The sequence below is a fragment of the Telmatherina bonti genome (assembly GCF_933228915.1).
Source record: "Telmatherina bonti genome assembly, chromosome: 12".
In the NCBI taxonomy this organism is placed as follows: Eukaryota; Metazoa; Chordata; class Actinopteri; order Atheriniformes; family Telmatherinidae; genus Telmatherina; species Telmatherina bonti.
In genome coordinates this window covers 30,596,872-30,623,649 of record NC_136610.1, presented here as the reverse complement: position 1 = coordinate 30,623,649, position 26,778 = coordinate 30,596,872, and the positions used below count along the sequence as shown (strand labels likewise).

Below are 26,778 nucleotides of genomic sequence, written 5' to 3'. Positions count from 1 at the left end.
GAACATTTTTAATGATTTGTTTTATGACTTGCACGGGATATGTTTTGCTCTTTACGTTTTTTTTTTTTTTTTAATGTTTGAAAGCATTTGGCGAGCTGTGCTAACGAGTATGTTCAAGTCGAGTTTGTGCAGTTTTGTCCCGTCCAGCTTCCTTCTCAGCTGAATGTCCACCTCTGACTCTGCCTGTCTCAAGTTTTCACGGTACCGACTGTAATGAATCGTCCATTGAACTGAGTGCATTTAAAAGTAAACTTAATCTTTTTAAACTTCATCTAACTGAAGATAATTTACATTAAAATGTCACACAAAATGATATTACAGATGGTAATCAATAACCACGGAGTTATTTGCACACTCAAACATAACTGGACTATCTATCTATCTGTCTGTGTGAATTTTCTTAGTCTCAAGTTTTTCTGTATGGCTTTATGTTGAAGGTAATAATTACTTCACAGCATTGCATTCAGTTTGATCATCTTATCTCTATTGTCCTGATATAACCTGTTTTGGTGAATAATCAGTTTGCAATGTGCAGCAATAAGCAGCTGTTTTCTCTCTTATATCCCTGTTTTTCTATAGGAGCAATAATAAAGATTAATTCAAGTTTTTGCAGTTGCAGCAGCTGTTTGCACTATTTACAGAGTGCAATGTCAGTCTTGCAAAAAGTGGATAAATGCAGCAAGTGAAAGTCGTTTATTTGAGGGTGCGCATGCGTTTTTTTTTTTAGATATACTCTACATATTCTAATGCCAACTTTCTTATCTGTAACACATTACTGTTATAGTACTTTATTTTGGAGCTGAGTTTATCTTTAAGAAGCTGATGTTAAAGCATAATAGTTGGTTTGGTTGTACCATGTTTCATGTCCTTTTAGAAAAAATGCAGAATCTTATAGCTTTATTTTTGTTTCTTCAGTTGAGGCCGCCTGCTGTTTCTCAGTTGCACTTTCTCTTGAAAAAGAGTCATCTGATTTTTATGCGGTCAGCCTTTGCCAGAATTTCGGGGTAGTTGACGTTACCTCTCTCCATCTTCCTCCAACACCCCCTCCTCTGTGACTCATGTGGGTGTTGGGCTGAAATAGTTTGGTGTAGTTTTACATTCCTTATATAGCCTCTGAGGAGTGAGCAGAGGCTCGGGCTTGCCTGTGTCGCACGCAGCATCGGGGTAGGGCTTGCCAACAGAGGCAGAATCTGCTTGCCCCAGCTCACTGACTCCCTAGCTTTCTCTCAGGTTTGGGCTTCGAGCCGGCCCTTGACGATAAGGTATGTTTTGCATGATGTCACCTTGATTGGATATATGTGTCATGATGAAGAACAACGGCACCTGGTAAGGTTGTGGAGGAGGAAGAGGAGCAGCAAGGGTTGGATCAAAGGGGTGCATGTCCAGAGGTCGGTGGTCAGGTCACAGTGAGAGCCAGTGACGTAGCCTTACACTCAAGTTACCTTTTGATTCTTAAAATTAGTTTCATATTAAGCGCCTTTCCTTTCAGTAATAGTAGTAAGTTCTAGAGGAACTCTTTCACACAGTTTCCATGGTTTAAAACTCACACAAATAACGTGAAAGCAAGGCGATACCAGACACTGAGGACAAGGGAGGCACATTTTAGTCATTATTTGTACAATTTCACCTAAATACAAAAGTTGCCCATGGTAACCTTGACATTACCATCACTAAAGTGTTGCTAAAAATTTCTTATTTTCAAGTACTTAAATGTCTGTATAGATTTAAGTGTTGTAGTATTTGTTGCTAAACTCTGAATTAAGCTTTCAGAAGGAATGCTTTTGATGATGATGATGATGATGATGAATGCAGGAATGTTGTGTCCTAAATGCAGCTCTGGAATGTTATAACCTCCCTAAAGGAGATTACATGGTTGGGATGGTTTCTGTTGCTGGCTTGATTGCTCAAAATCTTTTGAAAATCTTTCATGACAATATTCAATGCGATCACAGTTGAAGTGATTCACTTTGTACATGAACAAGTATCCAGATTTGTCATAGATTAATATTGAGGTGTGCAGTTTTGAACTGCTTTTGCTGTTCTTTGTGTACTGACCTCATTTCAATAGTCAAAGGATCACAAGTACCAAAATGAATATTGAAGATGCATGTTTGGGGATTACATGGAAAAAGAAACCAACTTGAATTTTATTTTATGTATGGAATGTGTTGTTTGTAAAAGCAAAGCTTTCAGGTTTATTTAAACATTTTCTTTTTTCTCTTTCTGAAGGCTATGAACATGTACACTGTTAGCCTCAGCGGCCCGGCACCATGGGGCTTTAGACTGCAGGGAGGCAAGGACTTCAGCATGCCCCTCTCCGTGTCAAGGGTAAGGAATGACTGCTATAGCCGACTTTAGTACTTCTCTGAGTTTGTCCATCTTTCGGTGGCCCTCAATAATTTGCATAACTTTTTGTTTCCCAGAACTTAAAGCTTATGCAGAATCATTATGTGGTGAGCAATTTGATACTTAACACTGACAAAATATATGTTAATTGGCCAGAGCAGACGCACATCATGTCACGCTCAAAGTGGACATAGTTCCCTTCCCAGACTGTGGTGTTTATTTTCATATTTCTCAAATTTTTTTTATGGTATTTCTGTGCAACCTCACACATTTGGTCTCAGCATTCAGAACCTTTGCGTCAGTCATTGTTGTACTTTTTGCTCTGTTAGGCCACCTCCTTTTAACAAAATAATTTTTTAAATGCAGTGATGAGAGCAGCAACGATTTTCCAAGCCTTATAAGTGCAGTGTTGCTTTGCCTGACAAACGTACAGGCTCACACTTGCAGCTGCACATAAGTGCACGCAAATAAAATAATTCTTGTGCTGCAGCCAACTATTGCACACAGAACTGGTTTTCCACTCGTGTTGTTGAGTTTAAGCTCTTTCAAGCTGCTGTGGGCCATAAACCATCAGATATACCAGCATTTGTCAGGTGATCAGTTTTGTCCTTTGTTTTCTCTTGGCAAATGTACCGAGAATCACGTCCAGAACCCACACAAGGGAGCTATGTTTTAAATTGAGATACGTAGTGCATCACATTGAGATCTGTGTGATGCAATACTGTGGTGACGGCAGCATTTATACCAAACCGTGTCAGAACATGTCTTGTTTTGCTGCTATTGGGCAGACATCACAATCAGAGACGCAGTATTCTTCTTCAGATTTATGATAATGGACAAGTTCTTCTTTCCATTAAAAACAAAAGCCAAACATGTTAAAATCTTATTTGAAGAAAGTTCCTATTAATAAAAAAAAAAAAATAGACAGAAATTCTGGGTTGGGATGTAGCTGTTGACTTGTAGCTGAGGGGTTTCTGTCTAGGCAGGCAAGGTGTATTGCAAGCTGAATATCAATGGGTGATTGGGTAGCTTTTGTTGAGCCATCCTTGACAGTTTTTCTGCAGTCCAGACACAGTACGCATGCCGATTATTATCTTAAATACAATATTGTTCTCTTTTTCATGTTTCAATTTTTTTACTCTCCCTTTCTCCATCCTTTTGTTCTCCCTTTCTAATTTTTTTCAAGTTGAAACAAGTAAAACAGACAAAAAGAATATTGTTATTGTAAGCTTGAAGCTGTACGAGTGGATAGTGGCTAATATCCTTGTTGCATCTGCAGGGAGACCACCAGGCCTCAAGGTACAGGAGTTATATACATGTGACAAGTTCTCTCTCTTTTTGCTTGTCAGGAACTGCTAGCTTTCATTCTGATTTACATAAAAGAAGAGACAATGAATCCCACAGTTGCAGAGGATAAAAACAACACAACAAAGCACTGTGAAGCTCAAATTTATATTGTATCCCTTAGCAACAGGGGAAACAAAGAACTCAGGCCTGTACTTACTGGGCTTACATTAGATGAAATAAGTTGGTGGTCTCTCTTTACTGGCTTGTGGCTGATGAGATAAGGATCAGATGACTTAAAAGCCATTACGAAATGAAAAACATGTGCACGATGAGAAGTTTTTAGAATCTAAGTGAGGCAAAGCGACTGAAGGTGATAACTTCTTAAAGATCAAACCAAATGATTTTAGTGTGGATTAGATGATGATTAACACTGTCTGAGACTGGATGTGAAAACCAGCTAAAAAATAACTTTATATATTATCTATGCTGACTTTATTCACTGCTGATGGGCATTTGTATAAACTTTGTATTGATTTGGAAAGTTGCAGGCCTTAGACTTGTTACCTCTTGTTAAGGAGTTGGTTTATGGCTTTCCGTGTTCTCCAAATGCTCTTGTTTCCTTCCCCTGTCTGTGAGCCTGGAGAGCTATGCTTTCTCAGCATTCCAAAGATTTTTCTCATATCCACCCTGCTGCTGCCAACAGGCAATCCTGTTGTCCCCCCCGTCTGTCTCTCTCGCTCTCTTTTCTCATCCATATGTTGGACTCCTCCAGTTTCAAAGGAAAACTCACCCAGTGAGATCAGAGGAATGATGACCGTTGCTTATAAATGGCTGTGAATAGAAAAGAATAAAAAAAGGACATTTATTTTTCATCCATCAGGTTATTTAAAAAAAAAAAAAAAAAAGACATGAAAATCATTGTTTTTAATTGGAACAGCGGATTATTTTTTAACTATCTTGGCCAAAACAAACAAAAAGCAATAATGCCTTATCGTGCTAAGAAGGGGTGAAAATTGTAAAATAAATACATTTTCATCAGAGAGATGGACCACCCTATCTCTTAACATGGAGTTTGTTGTTTGTTAATAAGGCGAGGTTGGTTACTGGTGTCAGATATTAGCTCATGTGTCATGGCACCAGTGCTAAAGGACACCATGTGGGGCACTTTCAGATTTTACAAGAAGTCAGTATTTGATGCCGTGATGATGAGAACAAGCAGTTTGAACATGAATTTAATGCAGCTGAGCTTTGGTGATCATGCATCCAAATAGGGTTATGAATTAACCATTGATTTGTATTTCATAGGCCTATACTTGTGTTTATAATATCTCTTCTATAATCTCTTCTGCATGTAGATGACAAGCTCTATCATGATGGTTACTTTTGATGAACTATTGTCCCAGAGATTATTGCAGGAATAAAGGGCTCTACACTTTCGCCCCACATTAAGAAGAAGGTTCGTGCTTTGGATCTCAGCTTCTGTGTTTCCATGTTGTCCCCTTGCTAGTGTGGAAATTCTCCATGCACTCCGTCGTTCTCCTAAGTGCAAAAACATGCAGCTGATTGGTGAATTTATGGTCGGAGTCCAGTGTGCACGACAAAGATAAATTAGGCTTTAATTGTTGATAATATACTGAAGAAAAATGTTGGCTATTTATTAAAATGCCGATTAGTAGAACCAGTTGTGAAAATGAAATGGACTTAAATGTGCATATAATAATTATCGCTTTTAGCTCTATTAAAAACAAACACATATTTTCCCTAGGCATTATATGACCCGTGTCAACACACAGGGCCAAATAAAGCTTATCCAAAAAGACTGAGATGATGCCAAAGCGTTGTGTGGTAATTCAATAAATCAATTATCACATCAGGCTTGATGATGACGCCTCATGTAGTTTTTCTAATATAACAACCCTCCGCTCTGAAAAATGACCAATAAAAATTCAAGTTCTTGGTAGCTGGTCAACAGCTAAAATTGAACATCATCAACTGCTCCTTAATATAATTCAGTGGTTGTGGTATCAGCATTTTGTTGAGGAATGTTTCTCCAACAGTGGCTTCACAAAAATTGGTTCAGTGGTTTCAGTAACCTTCTGTCACAAGGACGTCTCTGCTCAATGCAAACACAAGGCCGCCAGCTGAGTTGCTGTCTGTCTTTACCCTTCTCCACCCCGTCTGACTTTTGCTGCTGACTTTCACAAGACTTGTGTGACTTTCAGAAGATGGAAACATACTTAAGTAAACTTTATCTCTCGCTGCATTTGTGCCAGCATCCTGTTTTCAGAGAACAGCTGTAAAACGGAGGAAGCGGTAACGTTTCAGTGGGTTGGCCGCACTCTCCTTGGAGAAGCCTGTCCGTACAACTACCCCAGATCTCGTGCTATTGCGTTCCAGAAACATCGTGATACCACAGCTTAGCCTCTTGAGCACCATCTGGTTTCGATCGACAAACACATGCCACACCACTGACATCAAAGCTTGGGAGAAAATTGCAAATGATGTCAGATTAATAAGCAAGTACAGCTTTTTTTTTTTTTTAAATGGCTCTTCAGCCCCCCCCCTCCCCCACCCCACCCCAGCTGGATGTGTCATCAAGTCTTTTATTTCTGTTTCTGTGTGAGTTGAAGGCCATATGCTTATTTATCACAGGCATCTTCTTTAACAACCCTTACACCCTCTTTTTCTCTCCCCTCTCACACACACACACACACACACACACACACACAATCTCAGGGAGATGAGGCCTTGTTAGAGGGTTGAATTAATAATTCAGTTCATGCTGATAGATTGGCCACAGGGGGCATTTCTCCTGGCCGGATATGTGCTGTGTTGTGAGCAGTGTTTTAAGTTGAGTTAGTGCTAGGTGTTCTACTGCAGTCATTACGGGGGGCACCGGGGGGGAATCACATACTTGCAGGTTTAGTTTTCCATTTCTCAGAGTGATATTTATGGCTTTGCATCAGCTGTGCTGTGTGAGTGATGTAAGGACAGACGGTCTCTTAGCCCCCAAATAGCCGTGGAAAGAATAAAAGTGATATGGTTCAGAGTTACATGGCCAGTATATTACCAGCTTTAGGTAAACTTTGGTGCATAATTACTTTAAAAAAAAAAAAAAAAAAAAAAAAAAAAAAAAAATCAAGCCTAGCTGGCTGAGAAGACCCACAAGGTCCTGAGTTACATGTAAGGTCACTTGAGGGAAACACTTTAAAGGTGAATTCAGTGTTTTGCATTCTGAAAGAGTGGCTAATGCTTTGAAACTTGATAGCATACCGAATGAGCTCTGCTGCTGTACTCCTGCCAAAAAGCTTAAGGAATGAGTACGAATGGAGTCATAGACTCTGCATTCAAGTCAAATGTCTTGCTATTAATGTGACAAGAGCTCTGATCATTTTTACACAAGATAATGTAGAACATGGGAAGCCTTTTTAAAAATGTTTTTTTATTTGTATCAAGTGCAGGCCAAGAAGTCATTGCTAGTCCTGCACAAGTATCCATGCTTCTTGTGAGGTACAGTGCGGTGTGTTGCAAGAACATGTTTTCCAGTGTCCTTCTCTGTATTGACAAACTGCTGGGGGGGGAGGACGAGGCAGGTATAAGGTTTCTGTCCACCCCTTACCAAGCTAAGGTCTGAGCGCAGCAACTTTAACTGCTGCCTTCTCAAGTGAGGGAGCAGCTGCACTCTGAACCTGAGCCAGAATCACAGGTGTCTGTGTCCATCAACACAACTCACACACACACACACGCACACACACACTAACACACCTCTAATATACAGTATATAAGCCTTTATAACTTCATAGTTTTATAGCACTTCATATGTCAACCAAACCACGTAGCGTGGTTGTGTAATTTAAAAAAAAAAAATTTTTTTCTCCCCTCTATGCTATGAGTCTTTCAGTTTTTCTGTGTGTGTGTGTGTGTGTGTGTGTGTTTTACTAACAAAGCTCAAAGTTCATACTTAAGCAAGATATTCCCCCTTACAGAAGACGCTCATAAGCTGGTTATAATGGCTCATTTATAGCCCAGTAGACATGACTGATATTATTTTTTTTTAAATTTTTTTATTTTTTTAAATTAAATCAAGTGAGCATATTTTAGTGGAACCAAAATATAATTATGAACCTGTAAATTAGGGAAATCTCTGCTTTTTAAATCTTTTGTATCTGTGAATTGTGACATGTCTGCATAATGTTTGATCAACATCCCAAACAAAATAAATTCTATTTAATTTTTTTTTTTATGGATGTTGTGTCCAAATCTTTTTGAGATATAATTGAGAAATAACCTCATATATATCTATTGCTGTGCTGGTTAGCATAATAATCCCTTTTCCATTTAAACTGAGATAAAATCACACTCATAGTCTTGTCACTGAACAGATGTAGCCTTCCATTAAGACGAGAAAAAAATGAGATGCTTGAGTTTTAACATGAAGTAGAAGAGAAATAAATGGAAGCAGAAGTGCATCTGTCAGCAATGAAATCACTTTGGTTATTATTGCAGGCTGTGGAGTCTTTGAGAATAATACATACATGTGTTTTTTTCTCATGTGAAAGCTGTTAGAACTTGTTAAAGCTCTTTGTAAACTGGAGAGAGAGAGAGAGGAAAAAAAACCCCTTACCTAACCATCGTCTAATTTCTTCCAGTGAGTGCAAATCAAAGGCAATTGAAGTGATGTTTGAACGTGACCATAAAGGAAGTGTTATTTAAATCGCCTCCCAGGAATGCACTTCTCTCCATTTGTAGTTTTGCCATGTTTTGAATCAAAACCAGCGTAAACTTTGTCTTCATGGAGTGCCGAGTAGTTTTTCAGCCTGAGCTGTCATCCGTTTACGGTGCACATTATCTCCCTGCTCATGCACGTATTGTATGTTTAATGTGCAGATTCAAAGCTGCAAGTGTGATAGCTTAGCTGAACATGGTTTTAAGTGTTATTTGAAATATTATTTATGTTTCAGGATTTTTGCTAAATAGGTCAAAACACAGGTGAGAATTGTGATTAATTCATTTGATTACATTTGTTTTCTCCTCAGGACAAATCATCACTGCTGATAACTTAGCTTAGAGATGTCACGTTTACAGATTTTCTGGGTACGATTATTGTCAAAGAAATAATTGCATTGTTTGAATTATTACAAATATCCTGCATTAATTAATTTTTCAACAACATAAATGTGTAAAATGACAAACTCTCCTTTTAAGTCTTTTGAATTAAGATTGTCAAAATGAATGCTGAGATCAGTCTGTGGAATTAATGCATTTTATTTTTCTGTTGTATTAATTCATAAACAACAAAGTTATAACTAAAATCATATTAAAAGGAAGAGAAACTGATTTTTCTCCCTAAATACACTTTATCTGCCTTATTGATGAAGATTCTGACAGTTTTCCAGCCTTATATTTACAGGTTTGCTGCAGATTGATCTGTTTGATTTACTAAATAACTGTTTTCATGCTATGTACAAGTTGTGCTGATCTGCCGTTAAGATTCAGGCACAGTCTTTTATAAAAAGTACCATATTAAGGAACATTTATGATGAAATTATGCCGTTTAATACCATGATCAGTTGTAAAACTAAACACTCAAACGTCTCTCGTGTTGCTGAAGCTATCTTGTCATGCAGTCTTTAATCTGATACTTTGGAGGGAGGGGGGGCTGAAATTTAAATCAGAAATCTGGGGAAACTATTAGTAAGTTTTTAAAACTGTCACGTTTTTTTTAAAATTTTTTTTTTTTTATTAGGATGTGTTTATAAATCTTTTTAGTTTTAAATCAAGTCATTTCTCTGAGTTGAAATGTTTTGGTTTTTTTTGTCAAAATCTTTATGGATATTTAATTGATCATATAAATTGAAACCCACAAAAGAATTTTTATATTAACTCAAGCTGCCTCTCATATTTGTTTACATTCTGTGTAGTTGCCATCACCTCCTATTAATCCTGTTTTACAATGTCCTGTAAGTAGGCATGTGCCTGTATGAAACTCTGACAGTATGGTGACCTTGAACAAAACTATCCCAGTTACAGTATCCCATGTCTCTTATGACTTAAGATTACTTAAATATTGTCCTTTAATTGTCTGTCAGTCATTTTCTTAACCGCTTAGTCCAATTAAGGGTCGTGGGAAAGCTGGAGCATCGCCCAGCAGTCATTGGGGAAGAGGCAGGGTACACCCCGGACAGGTCACCAGTCCGTCGCAGGGCCACACAGAGAGACAAACAGCCATTCACGCTCACACTCACTCCTGGGACAATTAGTGACCAATTAACCTAACATGCATGTCTTTGGATGGTGGGAGGAAGCCAGGGCACCCGGAGGGAACCCACGCATACACAGGGAGAACATGCAAACACAGAGGCCACCATTCGAGCTCTCAGCAGGCTGCTCGAACCAGCAACCTTCTTACTGTGAGGCCACAGTGCTAAGCATTACGCCTCTTTGCATCCCAATCTTTTAAATGTCTGGGTAAAACAAACGCCTTTGCCATCTACCTTCTTGCGGAATTCAAAGTAATCTCATACTGCTGACTCTTTTGTTGGGGAAAGAAGTTTGATCGGTTCACTTCCCTCAGCCATCTTCCATGCTCTACTACTCACACACCACAGGGGAGCATCCATACACTCTTACCGCACCTGTGCACAACTCAAGGTACACCTGACTTGCACACTGTCCCTGCAATTTAGAAGATGGCGTGCCTGTGGAATTAACTATCGCAGAAAATGTAATGGTATTCATACCACAACTTTTTCACCATGGTATACCTTAATTCCCTTTTTTCCCCTCTAGCTTACACCGGGTGGAAAGGCGGCTCAGGCTGGAGTTGGGGTGGGAGACTGGGTGGTCTCCATCTGTGACACCAATACTGATGATATGACTCATGTGGAGGCACAAAACAAGATCAGAGCAGCAACAGATTCTCTCACCCTGACCCTCAGCAGGTAAGTCGTCTGGCGGTGCGTGATGCAACAATATGCTTCTTTTATCTCATGCTCACTGCAACAGAAATCTCCACAGAGCATATATCCACTTGCATTTCTTTCCTTCTTGTTTTTTTTTTTTTTTTTAACAGAATGAGATATGAAGTCCTTGAAATTTACCCCAATATGATCGATGGTTGCAAAGTGCATTAGGTTCTCACTACGTACAAAGTCTGCTTTGCTTTCCACAGGCTTCCATGTATTTAGTGAAAAGTAATTCCAATATCCCAATGAAGCAAACAAACAGTAGTACCATCATGCCTTTTTATAAAGCATCATTATGCATGTTCTCATCAGGTTTAGAGGAAAATGTATTTGCCGAGATCCCTGGTCTTGTCTCCGAGATTACTTGTCTCTCCTCTGAGTAGTAAATGGTACTCATCATGACTGTGAGGTGAAAACTAAATAAATATTTCCAGGAGAATGAATCCTCGTGAATGGACTTTGTATTATTTTACAGCTTCTGCATTTTTTCCATTCACTACTTTCTCATCATTTCCAAAAGAACCTTACATTTTGCTTTAACTTTGAAATGAAAGAACTTTTTATATTGAAGCACTTTTAACTGTGAGCTACTCTCTTGAGTCTCGCCAGAAGCTTTTGTTCATTAAGCTAAAATATTTTATTCCCAAAGAAAGATTAAATGTAATGATTCAAGAAGCTGAAACCTTCAGAAAATGAAAACGACAGATGAGCTTGCTGCTGTCAGTGGACTCATTTAGATTTTTTTTTCTTCTCATGAGAGCAATGAGAGAGAAAATCTGTGTTATCTTGTTCACCTTATTGTCACTTACCAAGAGACTCTGCGTTTAAACTTTTACACGTCTCTACAAAACTAACTCAGTGTGAGAGTGCAGCTGCAGGATATCTGAGTCTTCCCAGAAAGCAAAAGGAGCTGGAGATTTTAGAGATCCTTCTTTGCTCTGTCATTCAACACATCGGAGGCTCTTACCACATTCACATAACGCAGAATTCACCGCCCTGAGGATTACATCAAACAGGACTACGTTTTTCTGTTCCAGTTGTGAAAGTTTGACTTCTTACAGCTTTTTAACTGGGAAACATAAAGCTGACGTGTATAAAATGTAATGTACAAAACGGCCGCCATTTATTTACATGTGTTGATAAAGCTTAAATCTTTAACTTTGCTTAGTTTCAGCTTTCAGATATGAGTTTTGTCCAGCTTTAATATATGTTTTATTATAGCCAGTGATCCATTAAATATTTCTTTACTTTCAGCTTTATTTCATAGGGGTATGGGGAATATTTTGATAGATCTTTAATAAGCTGGTATGTTTGCTCAACATCAGCCATATTTTCCCTTCACTCTGTGGTTTGCCTCCTCTATTTCTCATTTCCTTGTGGATTCCAGTAATAGTAAACATTTCATATTGTTCCACTCCTCTTCTTTGCACCAGTGACTCCCTACCTATAAATCCACAGTCTCCTCTCTTGATTCCTCCCTGTCCTGTTGGCATTCTATTGTAAGGAAAGCAAATGTTGTTTTCCTGAAATGCCTCTCGGAGAGGAACTGTTGTCAGGTTTATTTATTTGTATCATAGCTGCGATCCATTGTCTTATGTCAAGGAAGGAGGACAGCCTCACGTTGATGAGATACGATCTATTGTTTGGTTTAGTGTCTCATTTTGTTCAGCACCAGTGATCATCTTGTTTCTTTTTTTTATGGTGAAGGTTTAAACTTTATTCAGTGCCTCCTTTTTATAGGGAGCGAAATCAGAACATTTACAGACGATGGATCTTTTGCTTTAGAGGATGGTTATGCAGCATCTACAGCAGAGCTGTTCAGCTTGGTCCCAAGAGGCCCGCAGCCCTGCAGGTTCTCCACATATCCCTGCAACAACACATCTGGCTCAAACTAATGAGTCGCTGTGCAGTACTTCATTGGCTGTTAGATCCATTTAATTTAGGTCAAGTGTGTTGAAGCTGGGATACATTGAAAAGCTGTGGGGCTGCGGCCCTCGTGGGACTGAGTGGAATAGCCCTAATCTACAGGTACATATGTTAGGTCCATACTTTTGTTTCAAATTCACTGGCTTTCTGAGTTGTGGTTGGGCTATGTTTTTTACTATTATACGATATACCAATTTTGTTCATCTCTTAATTTCCTATACCGATATTTTTGGAGCAAGTTGTGTCAAAAAACAAGAATTTCTGGAAAGCTATACATGTCATTTCTTATATTTTGTCATTTTGAGTTAGAGGAGCACTAGCTGAAGAGTTTGATATATATATAACATGTTCATATTGTGTGAAAATTATGTCAGTAAAAAAGTAAAAACTGACACCGATAATTTTCGATGTTGCATTTTAATGTCGATATTGGCCGATATTGTTATGCCGATAATATTAGACATCTCTATTAATATGCACATGTCGTGTTTTAATGTTATGTCCGTAAAAAAGTAAAAACAAAACCAATAATTTCCGATATTGCATTTTAATGTTAATATTAGTCGATAATATCAATATGTTTATAATATTGGACATCTTTAGTTGTATTTGACGTGTGCTGAGTTGATTCCAGTGTCATGGGAGATTTCTTAGTGGTTAAATTTCTGACCTTATCACTCACTAGCTTGAAAGCCAAATATGCCTCAGCTAAAGTAAGTGATCCATGAAATGGGGTAGGAAATGATCTCATGCAGCGCTCGCAATTCAGTTCAGGTCAAACTCGGCCACAGCAAAACTAATTTCTTCCAAGAAACAGTTATTTAATCATCTCCATTCCTGAGTGCCAAAGTAAATACCGGCACAGAACAGCCATCATACACATTCCTGTTAGCTCTGCTTCCATTTGACTCATCAAATTGTGGGCTAAGTTGAGCTCAGGCACTATGAATGTCGCATTTATTTGTCTTCCCAGAAATGTGACATATCCAGACATGTCGGTGTGCCTTCTCCTTGCTTGCTCCTCTATCGTTCAGCGCTGTTGTCATCCTGTCTTTAACATTGCTTTATCAGTGGCGAGGCGGTGACAGGAGCTGCTGTTCATTTCTCATTGTGGCAGGAAGTGCTGTCCATTGTTTTGTGTGTGTGTGTGGCTGTAGCCTGAAACAATGCGGGCAACTTTTCAGAGCTGAAACATTCTTACTTAAGCCTGTTAAAGCTTTGTCTAGAATACAAGCAGCGGTCAGGTGGTGTTTTATATAGTGAGCCAGCGGCAATGTAAAGCCTCAGTGTTTAACGTGTAAAGATATTTTGACGTACAGCTGTGTTGCTCCAGTCAGCAGAGGCTCTGCAGTAACGTGATTGCTAGGATTAAGTGTAAGACATCCACATTGTTTTGACACTTGCAGGACTTTTTGTGGGTAAATACTTTCTAAATCCCCCCCTTATTTCTTTTGTATTGTTGTGCTAATTAACCTTGTTGTGAAACATATGCATAAACCAGAGGCTTCAGGGAATTACAGATGTAATGAGAAATGAAAACAAGTTTACTTCATCACATTTATCTGAAGCACATATGTGATCCTTTAAACAAAGAGGACATTTTGTCCAACTTATTAAAGTATGGAAGTAGGAAATGTAGTTTTCTGTAGCAATGAATAGCCCATTTTCATTTAGTTATATTTATTTCAAATGATAGTAGATTGTAGTAGAAAAATCTGTTATAGATTTTCTTTCATTTCATTTAATCACAGTTGCCACAAAAGCTTTGGTTGTGTCGATTTCGGTTCTCTTTCTGTATTCAGAACTTGCAAAACCATATTTAATTTTATTTCAGTCATTTTGCTGCAATATTTGTAATTTTGAATAAAGTTTACTTTTAAACATTTGCTTTGACCAACATCAACATTATTTACAGTATGACTTATCTGAATAATATCCTGTATGTCACTTCTCCCTTTTTTTTTTAGGTTTATTTTATTATTCTTATTTGGTCTACTTTATACACTTCTGGAAGGCTCTTAATACCCTCCAGCACTGTTGCACTTTCCAACTGTGTTTTTATGTGTTTTAATTCGTGTATGGTTTTATATATTGTTTTCATTTTCTTTTTATGTATGTTTTAAAGCACTTTGAGTGCTTTTTGCTTAGACAAGCATACCTTCTGTTAGTTTAACTCTTTCTGTAACTACATTTAGACAGACCTCTACATTAGTTTCAAAAGCAAAAATGATCATATTTATTTTCAACAAGCCGTTTAAACTTTATCTGCCAATGATTTTAGTGCTGTAGCTCAGGGGTGTCCAGCTCCGGTCCACGAGGGCAACAGTCCTGCAGGTTTCCATGTATCCCTGCTTTGAAACACCAGACTCAAATGAATCAGTCATTGTGCAGAACTTAATTAGCTGTTTGATCCATTTAACAGAAACCAAGTGTATGGGAACAGGGATACATTGAAAACCTGCAGGACAGCGGCCCTTGAGGACTGACTTTGGACACCTCTGCTGTAAGAGAGACATAGAAACATCTCAGTTTTTCTAACCACTGCTTATCTTTTCCCTCTTTCTAGAGCTTTCAAAACAGGACAAGACCACAAGGTAAGACTGTATTTGTCTGAAACCATGAGCTCACCTCTGTGTAATTACCTGAATGATTGATTTACTGTGTTGTGGTTCCAAACTACAGCGACTTTGCATTTTAAACATCATTTAATCCCTACTCACTCGGTTTGAATAGCATGTAATATGACTTTGTGTTTGAGATCATCTGCATAACCTAGGTTGTCTCTAAACCGTGCATTAGCCAAGCACAGGTGAATGGGTTGTTTGCCTTTGTTCTGCCTTGCCCAGTCTCCAAAACCAGTTAATTACTGATGCATCCAGCTTCCCTGTCAAAAGTTTTGGCAGCTTTTTGCCCAGTTGATTATGTACTATGTAGTTTTCATAGTGTGATGGTGTCATGAGCTTTTGTTCTGTACACTGTTATTAGTAAAGCAGCTGGCATATGTAAACACAGAGACTATGTCCCTTTTTAGTCGGTGTACTTTTATATTCAAGGCGTCATGCTCAGTGAGAAATCTCATTAGTGAGGGATGTCAGTAATACATGACAGTTTCTCACTTTAAGCAGTTTTATTTTAACTGTAGCAGCAGATTAGTTTGGCCAGTCGCTGGCTGAGTGCCAACACAAGTAAAATAGAAACATTCACACTTCTTAGCATTTCTTCTGTGAGTTTAAAAAGAAACAAAAGCCTGCAGGCTTTTGTAGAGTTGCTACTAGAGCACTCAGTAACCATTTGCTGTAAGAGACTGGAAAAGCTTGTCATTGTGCAACAGCAGAATATATGTGTGTGAGTGTGTGTGTGTCAGATGTCTAACTGCATGTTGTGCCCTGTGCTGCATTGTCTCCCTCTCCAACACCCCCACAGGACTCTCAGACTACAGCTTCTGTTCCAAAATACTCCTTTGCTCCAAGCGCAACCATTAACAAGATGGCGAGGCCATTTGCAGCAGGTGGTGGTGGTGGTAGTGCCAACTCAGGACCCGTTATTAAACCCGTGGCCTACTCACCTAAACTTAACACTCCGCGCTCACAGAGCCCTGCCAGCACACAGCAGCCACAGAATGGGTAGGTGGAGAAATAAACACTATTACCTTGTCGAGCTGCAACGTAACTAATGTCTTTTTAATGATGTTTTTGGAGGCTCGTTATTCTGGCTTCTCATTAAAAAACAAAAAACAAAAAAAAGAACATAATCCCATCAGAATGTAAAAGAAGTAAGTCCACTCACTGCTGCTGTGTACTGCCAACATTATATCACAGACTAAGAAACATTACAGAAAAGATGAACATAGCTAAATGACTGCTGACTCACTGAGGAGGGAACAACGTAATGACTTTGCCACAAGATGGCAAACATGGGATGTGTTGGAGATTGATGTGATTTTATAATATACCATCATAAGCTCTGGAGTTGTTGGCTTAGCTGATATATGGTGTTCAAGCTTCAGATTTACACCTTCAGTAGAAAATATAAGACATCAAAGTGCAGATGTGACAAGCGTTACTGTTGGATGGATGTGTAAAGTTTGGGAAAATTTAGATAAAGGTTAGGCATGCAGCAAATGTAGTTGGTGATAAGAGAAGCCTGTGATAGACTGGCGACCTGTCTAGGGTGTGCTCTGCCTCTCGCCCAGTGGTTGCTGGGGTAGGCTCTAGCTTCCCCACAGCCCGAAATTGGACTAAGCGGTTGAGAAAATAATTGAATGAATAAATATATGATAAGGCAAGTCAATGTAATGTCTTTAAAACAAACAAGCCTTTAGTATTAAATGTAAACTGCATTAAGTTTTTGCAGTGAACTCACCATTATATTGTATTATTACTGCAATTTTACACACGCATATCTCTCTGACATTTTCAAACATGAATGCCAGAAGAAGTCTGTAGGATATTTGGAGATTTATTAATAGTATAAGTAGGCAGCAACATGTGGGGAAAACAGACAAAAGAGAAGCAGCAACTCTAATCAGCATGAACACACTCATCACTGGAGAATTACCTGCTCTTCTTGCACATAATCTCACTCATATGTTTTCAGACTTTGTAAGGAAGTATATAAGGAAGATGGAGGTAAATCAATGAAAAGTTGTTATATGGAATGGAAATTTTACGATTGTGCTGCTAAATAATGGGAAAAAAAAAAGAGTTGTTATTCTAACAATTAATAGGGTTATTTTTTTCTTCCTTTTTTGTGAATGAACTATTTTAGGCGAAACATGAAAGAGTCCTTATCAGATCCAAGAGAACTACATCATCTCTGATGTTTAATATTTGATATGTTTGTCGGTGTGTCTTGTTTTTTTTTTTTTTTTTTGGAGTTCACAAAGCTTCTTGGTAGACATACTTTAACCAATGCTGAAAGTGGCCGTATGGCTCGAATAAACCTTGAAGGATAGGCCAGACCACTTCCTGTAATTTGGGTAATGGTAGTGCTCTGAGTGCAGCGGATAGTGAGATGTGGCCTGTCGCTGTATTTAGCTGCTCACATAAATCCTGTGTTCTCACAAAGCTCTTATTTGTCCACTCTACAGAGTGTTTGTGAAGTTTCTGTGCAGTTCTCTAAATGCACGCTCAGAGAAGAGGAGAGCTTCATTGAAAGTTTGAGCCTACTTGTTGAGAGATTATATATATATATTTTTTCCTTTTTATTTTTCACATGAAGCCGTGGAAACGGCACACGTCTAACGCGTCCATGCCTGACATGTCAAAGCAGGTTTTGTGATGGGTTACAGTGTTTACACTGACAGCCCATCACCACTCAAGCATTTATCATTATTAACGGGGCATTGAAGGACAACAAAGGTTCTAGTAAGTGGATTTGCGCAGAAATTATGCAGTTGCTTTCTTTTTTTCTTTTTTTGTCTTCTTTGGCACAAATGGCATCCATTTACATAACTCCAAAGTATTTGTGCAGAGGGGACGAAGAGAACGCAGCAGCAAAGGTTTTGTGCCAGTCTGCTGAGTCATTTTGGGTCAGGGTGACAGCAGATAACTTGACAGACAAACAATGCTCCCTTTCTCTCACAGAACTCGTTGACAATAACCGCACGTCTCGTCACCTCTTGCCTGCTGTCTGCGTTTTGCTTTATCTTCAGCGATTTTCTGTTGTGTCCAACCTTTGTCACATATTGATGCATTTCTTCTTTTTCCTTCCCAAGCTGAGATCTGACCTGTTTGTCTCACTTTGTGTTTTCCTCCTTTCTTTTAACTCTACAGATGGAAAACCTTGACAAGTTAGTAGCTTTCTCTCCCATTTGCAGTTCAGCATAAAAAAAAACAAATGTCAGACATCTCGTTCTTTGTTTATGACAATTTCTTGTTCCAGTCGAAGCAAATGGAAAGCTTCATAGCTTAATCCCCAGTTATTTACTCATCAAAAATGTTTTGTAATTTTGTAACCACGCCTTTCATCTTTTTTCTGGCTGTTTACTTTGTGCGCAGTCTTCATTTGGTCTTTGGTTTGTTTCACAGGGGTGAAGCTACGTATTACGAAGATATCTACCAACAGTCCAAGTAAGGGGCAGCTGCACGCTGGCCGTACTGTCAGCTTAGCGGTTTATTATGTGCTGGCTGCGACGTGTATGAGAAGAAACAGAGATTTAGTGATTGGGTTTGCAGACCAGAGATGGCAGTGTATTAGCGAACATTCATCCCTTCTTTTGTACTTGTTGATGAATGCATGCAGCAGTTGACCTTGAGATCAGCAACACATCTAAAAGGAAACTGCTTCACGTGCTGCTTGAGCTGTTTCTCAATAATGAAATCTCTCCAGTTTTAATAAACGTGGATATATATACTGTTTAATGTATACTGTACGGCCGTGTAAAATGCTGGTAATACGAATAGATGAGTTTTCTCATTGCATGACATTGATGCAAAGTCTTGATTACTGCACGATCTCTTCCGGATGTCTTTATTTTTGAGGTCACCTGGTTAGCAGGATTGGTGTCAGTAGTTGGTCCCAACAGGAGATGGAATTGTGTTAACCACGCCTGCCGTGTGCTGCTGCTGGGTGTGTGTGCAGGCACAGCCTCAGGGTGGAGAACGTGCCCTGTTTTATCCCCAACGATCGCAGCAAGAAGAGGCTGATCCAGGACACTGAGGACTGGCAGCCCCGCACCGGCACCACCCAGTCTCGCTCCTTCCGCATCCTGGCCCAGCTCACAGGCACCGACTTCAGTAAGTCAGGGCCTGAGTCGGGCTTAACGGAGAGATTGATTGGTTGGGATGGGGGCCTTTCTGGTAGTCAGGATAAGGTTGTAGGAGGAGGATGAAGAGGGGGGGATTACTACTGATCTGATGTAATCTAATCATAGCAACTCTCAGTGAGTGTGACAGCCGAGTGAGTGACACAGAAAGGTGGATAACAAGTTCGTCCATTTTTCTCGTGCAGCTGCGCCTCAACTTCCAGATGGCTGCTGTCTTCAGTAACAGCTGGGTGCTTTTTTTTTTTTTTTTTCCTTTTTTCTTACAACCGTCAGCGTCCAACGAATAAGTTAGACAAAGAACACGAGCTATCCATTAAATGAAATGTTTAGTGTGTTATTCTCTATATTTTCCCTTGCAATGTAATCTGCTGGGTACATGTTTGTAGCAAGGTGTGTGTGTGTGTGTGTGTGCGCGTGTGCGCGCGTTCGTTCGTTCGTTCTACCTTATTAACCAGTGAGGCTATCTGCTAACGGGCGTCTCTACTGCATCTTTCAGTGCAGGACCCAGATGATGAAACTATGAAGAGGTCAAGGTAAAACATATTGAGTTTGAAAAGTCACAGGTGTTTATGTTTGTGCACGTGTGTAATTCTGTGTGCAGAAGCTTCAGTTTGGCATTTTTTTTTAAGCTTATTTTATTCTTATCTAGGTTTATAAATCTTATTATAGTTTATTATTTTTTCTTTTTTGCTTTAAAACACTGGCATGGCATTTCACTGTGTGTGTGCCGTGAACATTAAGCAAGACTTTGCGGTATCACATAATGCAGTTTTGAAGTTTTTATGCATTTGATTTGCTACTAAAATGTTTATGAGGCTGTAAAAGCTATTCACTTGTCTTAATCTTAATTATGTAGCTCAAACTTGAAGCTACTTACTCAGTTCAGTATGAAGACTGTAAACAGAATGATGTTTAAATAAACAAAACAAATGGCATATTTACTCTTCAGTATTTTCTTTTAAAAATCAAACAGACAAGACAAACTGGTACAAAAACTCTGCAAAACAGTAAGATTCTGTTTTTCTTCATAGAGGGAGAAAAACATCAGTTTTTCACTGAAGATTGAAAAGCTGAAAGATCTATTTGGATTAAAACGTCCAATATTGGGATCAGCTGTCAATCTCAAGTTGCTATCGCATCTTTTTAATATCATCAGTATGAAAATAACTCTGATTAAATTACATATTTGATTTTGAAATAGATTCATCAATCTTATCTTTCGCGTTCAAACTTTACTCTTAACTTTCACACTAACAAAAAGGCCCAAAACATGTTTGTGTTTTTCTATTTGTTTTGGACAAGAATAAACAAAATGTTTTTTTTTTTTTAGTTTTTTTTTAGTTTTTTTTTTTTTTTAGAAAACTGTTGCAATGTTTATAATAATGTAACAATAGTGAAATGGTTGCCATTTGAAACGGTGTGTGTATATATATATATATATATATATATATATATATATATATATATATATATATATATATATATATATATATATATATATATATATATATATATATATATATATATATATATATATATATATATAATATATATAAAATATAGGGGGGGGGGGAAACCAGTTAGCCTCGGTTTTACCAATTGGTAGAGATGCTCACGCAGGTTTATTTCTACAATTATTATTTTTTTGTAAAGAAATTCATCAAAGCCTTTGCAACTAAATGGTAAACCAGGGCCTTAAAGGGATAAGTCAGGTAACTTATGATAATAAACTTATTGAGAATGAAGCTTCTCAAGTTTCTCTCAGCAAGAAGTCATATAAGTAAATCTTGAATATGGCAGCTACTCTTTATTTTTTCATGTGGTTTTATATTATGAAATATGAATATTTGTTTTGTAGATCTAGTATAAATTTTCTGTCTGTGACGTTTTTGCCTGTATTACTTTTCTTTTGCTGCTCCGTCATTTTGTCAAATTGCACACTTTACCCCACTTTCTGCTCTTTTCCTCATTTAATTTATTCTCTTCCCTGCAATCTATTTCCTCCTTGTCTCTCTCTGTTTCATATCTGCGTTGCCTGCGGTCAGAGAAAAATTCCTCACTGAGATTCAGAGTCCTCGCTACGCCCGTCTGAGGGATTGGCACCATGACAGGTCTGCTCGCGCCCTCAATATCAAATCCTGAGCAGCTAGAAGCCCTGAGACGCAGAGCCTGCAAGCGATAACCACAATGACTACGTGACAAAGACGATGAAGATAGCCGACTGACTGAAATTCACCTTTCACGTACAGATTAGGTGGAAAACAAACAACAACAAAAAAAAAAGAAATGTGGGGAAACAAAGAAAGAACAAACCAAAAAAATGAAACCTAGCCTTCATGACAAACCCAGAGTGGAACCTTGCATACTGAGCCTAAGTGTTAGATCTCCCTCTGTATTTCTGAATGGATGATGATTTTTCCATTGCACGCTGCATTATTTGGAGTAAACTGGTGGGAATTCTTAATGGTGAAGTTCAGACCCTCCATTAATCTCTCTTTTTGCTTGTTTACATTTATTAAGCTCTTTATCCTCAAGTTTTCGTTTCTTATCTCTTCATCTAATAGGCATCTCCAAATGTAAAGAAAGAAAAGACAAATCTTTGCCTTTTGTTTTTCTTTTTTTCTGCTGTCACCACTAATATCTAAAATATAAACAATCTGAAAACAGCCACTCTTGTTTTCTGTCCTTTCTTCTGTGTTTTTCCATCTTGTTTACTCTATATTCAAGCTTGAAAGGATTTATCTTCTGACAGCTGACAATGTACCCCTGTTAATCTGCATCCAAGTCACCTGCGTTGCTTTGCTTAACCAGCGCACCGAGCAAAAATGATTATGCAGGAGCAGGGCTTCCTCAGCAATTATGCAGGTTCAGTTTAATGGGGTATTTTCTCAGAGATCAGGGTTCAAGGTTTACTTTTATTGCCTCAGAGAGAAAATTGTTGTGCAGTCAGGCATAAAAACAACACATGGGCACACACATGTGAAATAACGCACATCCATAAAGGATGGAGGCGGACGATGAGCAAATGCAGCTTTTTGTCCTTTGCTTTTGCCTGAAATAAACATATCCTAGAGTGTTTGGAGTGTAATAAAAAACATCAACAGAACTGTATTCATGTTTCATCAAAGTAGCTGGTGCAGCGGCCTCCAAAGATCTGGTTAAAATGTATTTATGTATTTATTCTTCAGTGTTTAAGAATGCTGCACCTGACAGCAAGTTGTGTAAAAAGGAATAACTAAGGTGGAGATGGGCTTCTGGAAATGATTAGTTTGATGTGTCCATCCATTTTTCAGACATGGACATGAGCTACAGCTCTTTGTTTTATAAACAGCCACTAAAATCTTACAAAAAATAAACAAAATTTTACTTTGTGGGAGCTGTTTGCTAATGAGCTAATTCGACATTTGGTGGGTTTGGAGTTGGATCCCTTTTCACATAATCGAGGCAGAGGCTATGGAAAGAAGTTTGGCCTGTTCTGGAGATTTCACAAAGGCTTTGTTAGAACACAGTATCTGATGTTCTATTTCTTAAGATGTCAACTGAGTGGGTGGTGCCCCAAATGTTTCAAGATGCTAAAAGCGCCTCTGGTTAGTAGCTGTGAAGTAATATTGGCAAACAGGTTTTTGTAGACATTTCATCAGAAACTTGGCTGATGAGGAAACAAGGAGAGGGGCTGAAAAACAAAATGTTCTCACTTAATTTAATAGAACTGATGAAATGAAATTGGTAAATTACATTAAAATGAAGGTGATATTTTTTTCACATATAGAGAGATAAAATAACTATTTATGCCAAAAAAAATTGTCACTGAAAAATACAGCTGTGATGAGGAGACATCCACATGGAGGAATCTCAGCAGGTATTTGTAACAGATTCATGTGGAGAAAATAATTGGAAAATGGTGGAAGATGTTGCTCTAAATGCCACATTCAACAAATAAGCGAGCTGAAATGCAGCCTCTCTGCCCTTCTTGGCATGTTTACCTTCAGGCTCTTGCAAAGCTGCATTGCCTTTTACCTCCTCACAGGGTTTAGGAGGACACATGTCAGTGAATTCTTGCTCCGAAGGAAATCAAAACGATCTTTTCCTCTGCCGGATCCTAAGCTGCCAACAAACTCCTCTGCTTTCCTCGTTGCTCAGCTCGTTGCATCCCACAGGAGTGGAAGCTAGACAGCAGAGGTGAATCTGAAATCATGGGTGCAAAACATGAACAGGAAGCGTGGAAGGAAATATTCCATGTCAAAGACAAAAAAGGTTTTTTGTTGTTTTTTTTTTTGTTTTTTTTTTGCACTGTGTCTGGTGTAGGGTTCATGCGCAAGCATCATGTCACTCCTCGGGCTGATCAGAGTCAAGCAGGAAGCATAAAGAATGTTTGAAACACACACACATGATGGTAGGTTGGTCCATGTGGGAAGAAGCCACTGAAAAGGATACTCACCACACTGTAGCGAAGGTGCAGCTTATGAAACCTGGAACTTGTGTGTGAGCGCTGAGCCACTGGCGTGTTGCCATGTAGGGCAGCTCGGCGGGGAAGTGTAGCCGGGGTCGTGGCGTTGACGAGGATGCTGTGTTGCTAGTTGTTAGGTGGAGTCCCAAAAGGCAGGCTTGCCAGTGTGCAGAGTAGAGGGCAGCTGACCTGGGGGGTGTGTGTGTGTGTGTGTGTCAAACTGACTGAAACGGGCTCTGCCCTCCGTTTAACCCAGACATTCGAGAGCTTTCTCATCTGACCCTCTTTTTCACTCCATTCTTTTGTATTTTCTTTACAGCAACCATCAATGTCATCCACTCTACAAGCTGGCTACTGTGATGAGGAATGCAGCTCCGGAAGTCATTTTCATGTTTAGTTTTCTTGCTGAATTGCTTCCAGCTTTTAGTGTGCGACTTTTCTCTTGTGTCTGTTTTAGACCCATGAGGCAAAACTGATATGCAGAGTTAACCTGATATAAGCTGCACAACGGGGTAAATCATTTCACACGCTCTTTTTCTTAGCAAATGAGACGTGATTTCATCATCTTTCATTAGTGCATTGTTGATGGCACAGATGATGTAAACATGAGGGATGCCTAAGGGGATGTCATGTATATATTTTTCTTTCTTTTTTCTCTAGATAAAACGTCTCCAGAGCTCAGTCTTGCTTCAGAAGTTGTTTTTCCTCTCTCAGTGGTGGTTTGAAGATTTTTCTGAATATAGTGATGCTTGCTGCGGGTAACAGAACTTTGAAATGAAGAAAACTCTTTATTTCAACACTTCTGCACATTCAGGCTTGAAGCAAACTCCTCTGCATCTAAATTTGACAGCAAAACACGTCTGATGGGTTTTTTTTGGTTTCCTCGCTCTTGCCTGTGAGTGATGTCAGTCAATCGAGGAAGATGCTCAGATTTCTTAATGCTCTCATTACTGAAGAGGCTCTCGAACAGTTTTTCATGCAAAGCTGATGTGTTTATTGGATGCACATCTGCTGTTCAGCATTGGTTATTCAGTTGTATTGATTTTGTCTAACAAAGGCGCTTATAATCATGTAAAATGAACTGCAGGCATTTCTAGCCGATGGAAGCGGCTCATAATATTTCATTGCGGCTCCAAAAATTCAATTTTAGTGATTTGTACTTGAAATTCATCTAAATGTATTTACGTAAACTGACTTGTTTTGCTACAGCTGTTGGGATCCTGGTGATACTGATGCTCAGAAATCATTCACACACAATTGAGATGAGCACGAATGCCGATATGCAAACATGACATTTTGAGAAGTAACCATGGTTACAGGGGTGTATGCGTTGTGTGTATCTTTTCTAATTAGTCATTCTTTCTCCGCAGCCTTGAGCCAACTTCCTCTCCTGCCAAGGCCCAAACTGCAGATAAACCAGATGGTGAGTTTCCGCTCCTGCTGATGCGGAAAACGAACCCCAGCAGCATCCAGTAGACTTTGTGCTAATAGATACTTATCCTCAATTGTCAATACATGAGCATCAGCAGCAGGAATGTGACACAAAAGACCAGCAGAAGACATTTAGAAAGGGGAGGGGTGAGGGTTAGTATGTAAAACCTATTAAAACTGTGCCTCTGTCTGACTCAGGCTCCAAGACTGGAGCTGCAGGAAAGTCCGGTCCATCCTGCCGACCCCCATGGGTCACAGACCCTAACTTTGCCGACCGCTTTCGTCCAGACAAGACCACCACTGTCGTGACCCAGCACCAGCAGCCCGTGCAGCCGACACCCATGCAGAACCGCAGCTCCATCCTGCAGGCGGCTCAGCAGGCGCCCGAGGACAGCGGGAGGACCCCGCTATGCGGCGCATGCAACAAAATCATCAGGTGAGACGGCAGCGCAGCTTCCACACCGCCACACTGGTTGATTCCTTTTGGCTGGAATAATACACTGTCTGTGTTTGCTCTTTTCAGAGTGCTGTCAGAGATGATGCATATTTTAAGATGTTTAATATGCGCAGCGACAGGCTGTATGTCTGCTGCAAATTAAGTCCGTCAGCATAATTCACACAGTCTGGAGACATCTTTTATCCAAGGGGACAAGCATTATCCTGTCATTTCACTGATAAAGAGAAACCTTAGTTTTACGTCTGATCGCTGGTGCAAGCAAAACGAAGGCTTAAAAGATGTTTCCAGTTTTTGTTCACATGTCACATCTGGGTCGGTATGTGCGTGTGCCGTTGTAGCAGCTGTCTGGGTTTCTCCTGCTGAAGTCCAGTCATGTGACAGACTTCAGCTATGACTTTGATGTGTTATTAAAACATGTGTGTTTTCTAGGGGTCGGTACCTGGTGGCACTGGGGCGCTCTTGGCACCCCGAGGAGTTTACATGCTCGCAGTGTAAGGTGGTCCTGGAGGAGGGAGGCTTCTTTGAGGAAAGGGGGTCTGTCTACTGTACAAAGTGCTACGATAACCGATATGCTCCTAACTGTGCCAAGTGCAAGAAGAAGATCACGGGGGTATGAGCTGCCTTATCTTGTCCATCAAAATGAAAATGTAAAACTGCAGCTACAGGAAACCTTATTTATGAACAAGACTTATGTTTCAGAAGTGGGCTTCTGTGAGGATGAGTAGAAAATAAAGCAGAATGTGTGCTCTTTCTTTCTGTTATCAGGAGATCATGCATGCCCTCAAGATGACCTACCATGTTCAGTGTTTCAAGTGTGCCGCCTGTAAGAATCCTATAAGGAACCAAGCCTTTTACATGGAGGAGGGGGAACCCTACTGTGAGAGAGGTGAGACTGCAGTCATGCAGCACAAACGAACATCTGAAAGTAACAGTTTTATAACAACTAACGGAAAGAAGTCTGAAAAAGTCCAAACATGTCCACTCTGGTAAATCTTCACAGAAGAAGACCAGAAATCACTCAAAGCAATTGGTGTGTTCCTCCACTGGGATGATATAAACTAGATTTCATATTTGCATCATTAGCTGTTAAAACGTTTAGTTTTGAATGGCTTTAGATGATAAAAGTTACAAAACATGCAAACCTTCAACATTA

At 39.3% G+C, this 26,778-nt stretch overlaps 1 protein-coding gene across 1 annotated transcript in view; it reads left to right on the top strand.

Annotated features, from left to right (window-relative positions):
* Nucleotides 1–26,778, top strand: part of pdlim7 (PDZ and LIM domain 7) — a 30,808-nt gene that overhangs the window by 233 nt on the left and 3,797 nt on the right. Inside the window, exons 2-11 of the mRNA XM_079249805.1 lie at nucleotides 2,230–2,328; nucleotides 10,423–10,574; nucleotides 15,091–15,118; nucleotides 15,948–16,147; nucleotides 19,107–19,261; nucleotides 19,787–19,823; nucleotides 25,108–25,160; nucleotides 25,367–25,604; nucleotides 26,055–26,235; nucleotides 26,391–26,511. Of these exons, the coding sequence (XP_079105931.1) occupies nucleotides 2,230–2,328; nucleotides 10,423–10,574; nucleotides 15,091–15,118; nucleotides 15,948–16,147; nucleotides 19,107–19,261; nucleotides 19,787–19,823; nucleotides 25,108–25,160; nucleotides 25,367–25,604; nucleotides 26,055–26,235; nucleotides 26,391–26,511 (1,264 nt within the window). The remainder of the gene's footprint in view (nucleotides 1–2,229; nucleotides 2,329–10,422; nucleotides 10,575–15,090; nucleotides 15,119–15,947; nucleotides 16,148–19,106; nucleotides 19,262–19,786; nucleotides 19,824–25,107; nucleotides 25,161–25,366; nucleotides 25,605–26,054; nucleotides 26,236–26,390; nucleotides 26,512–26,778) is intronic.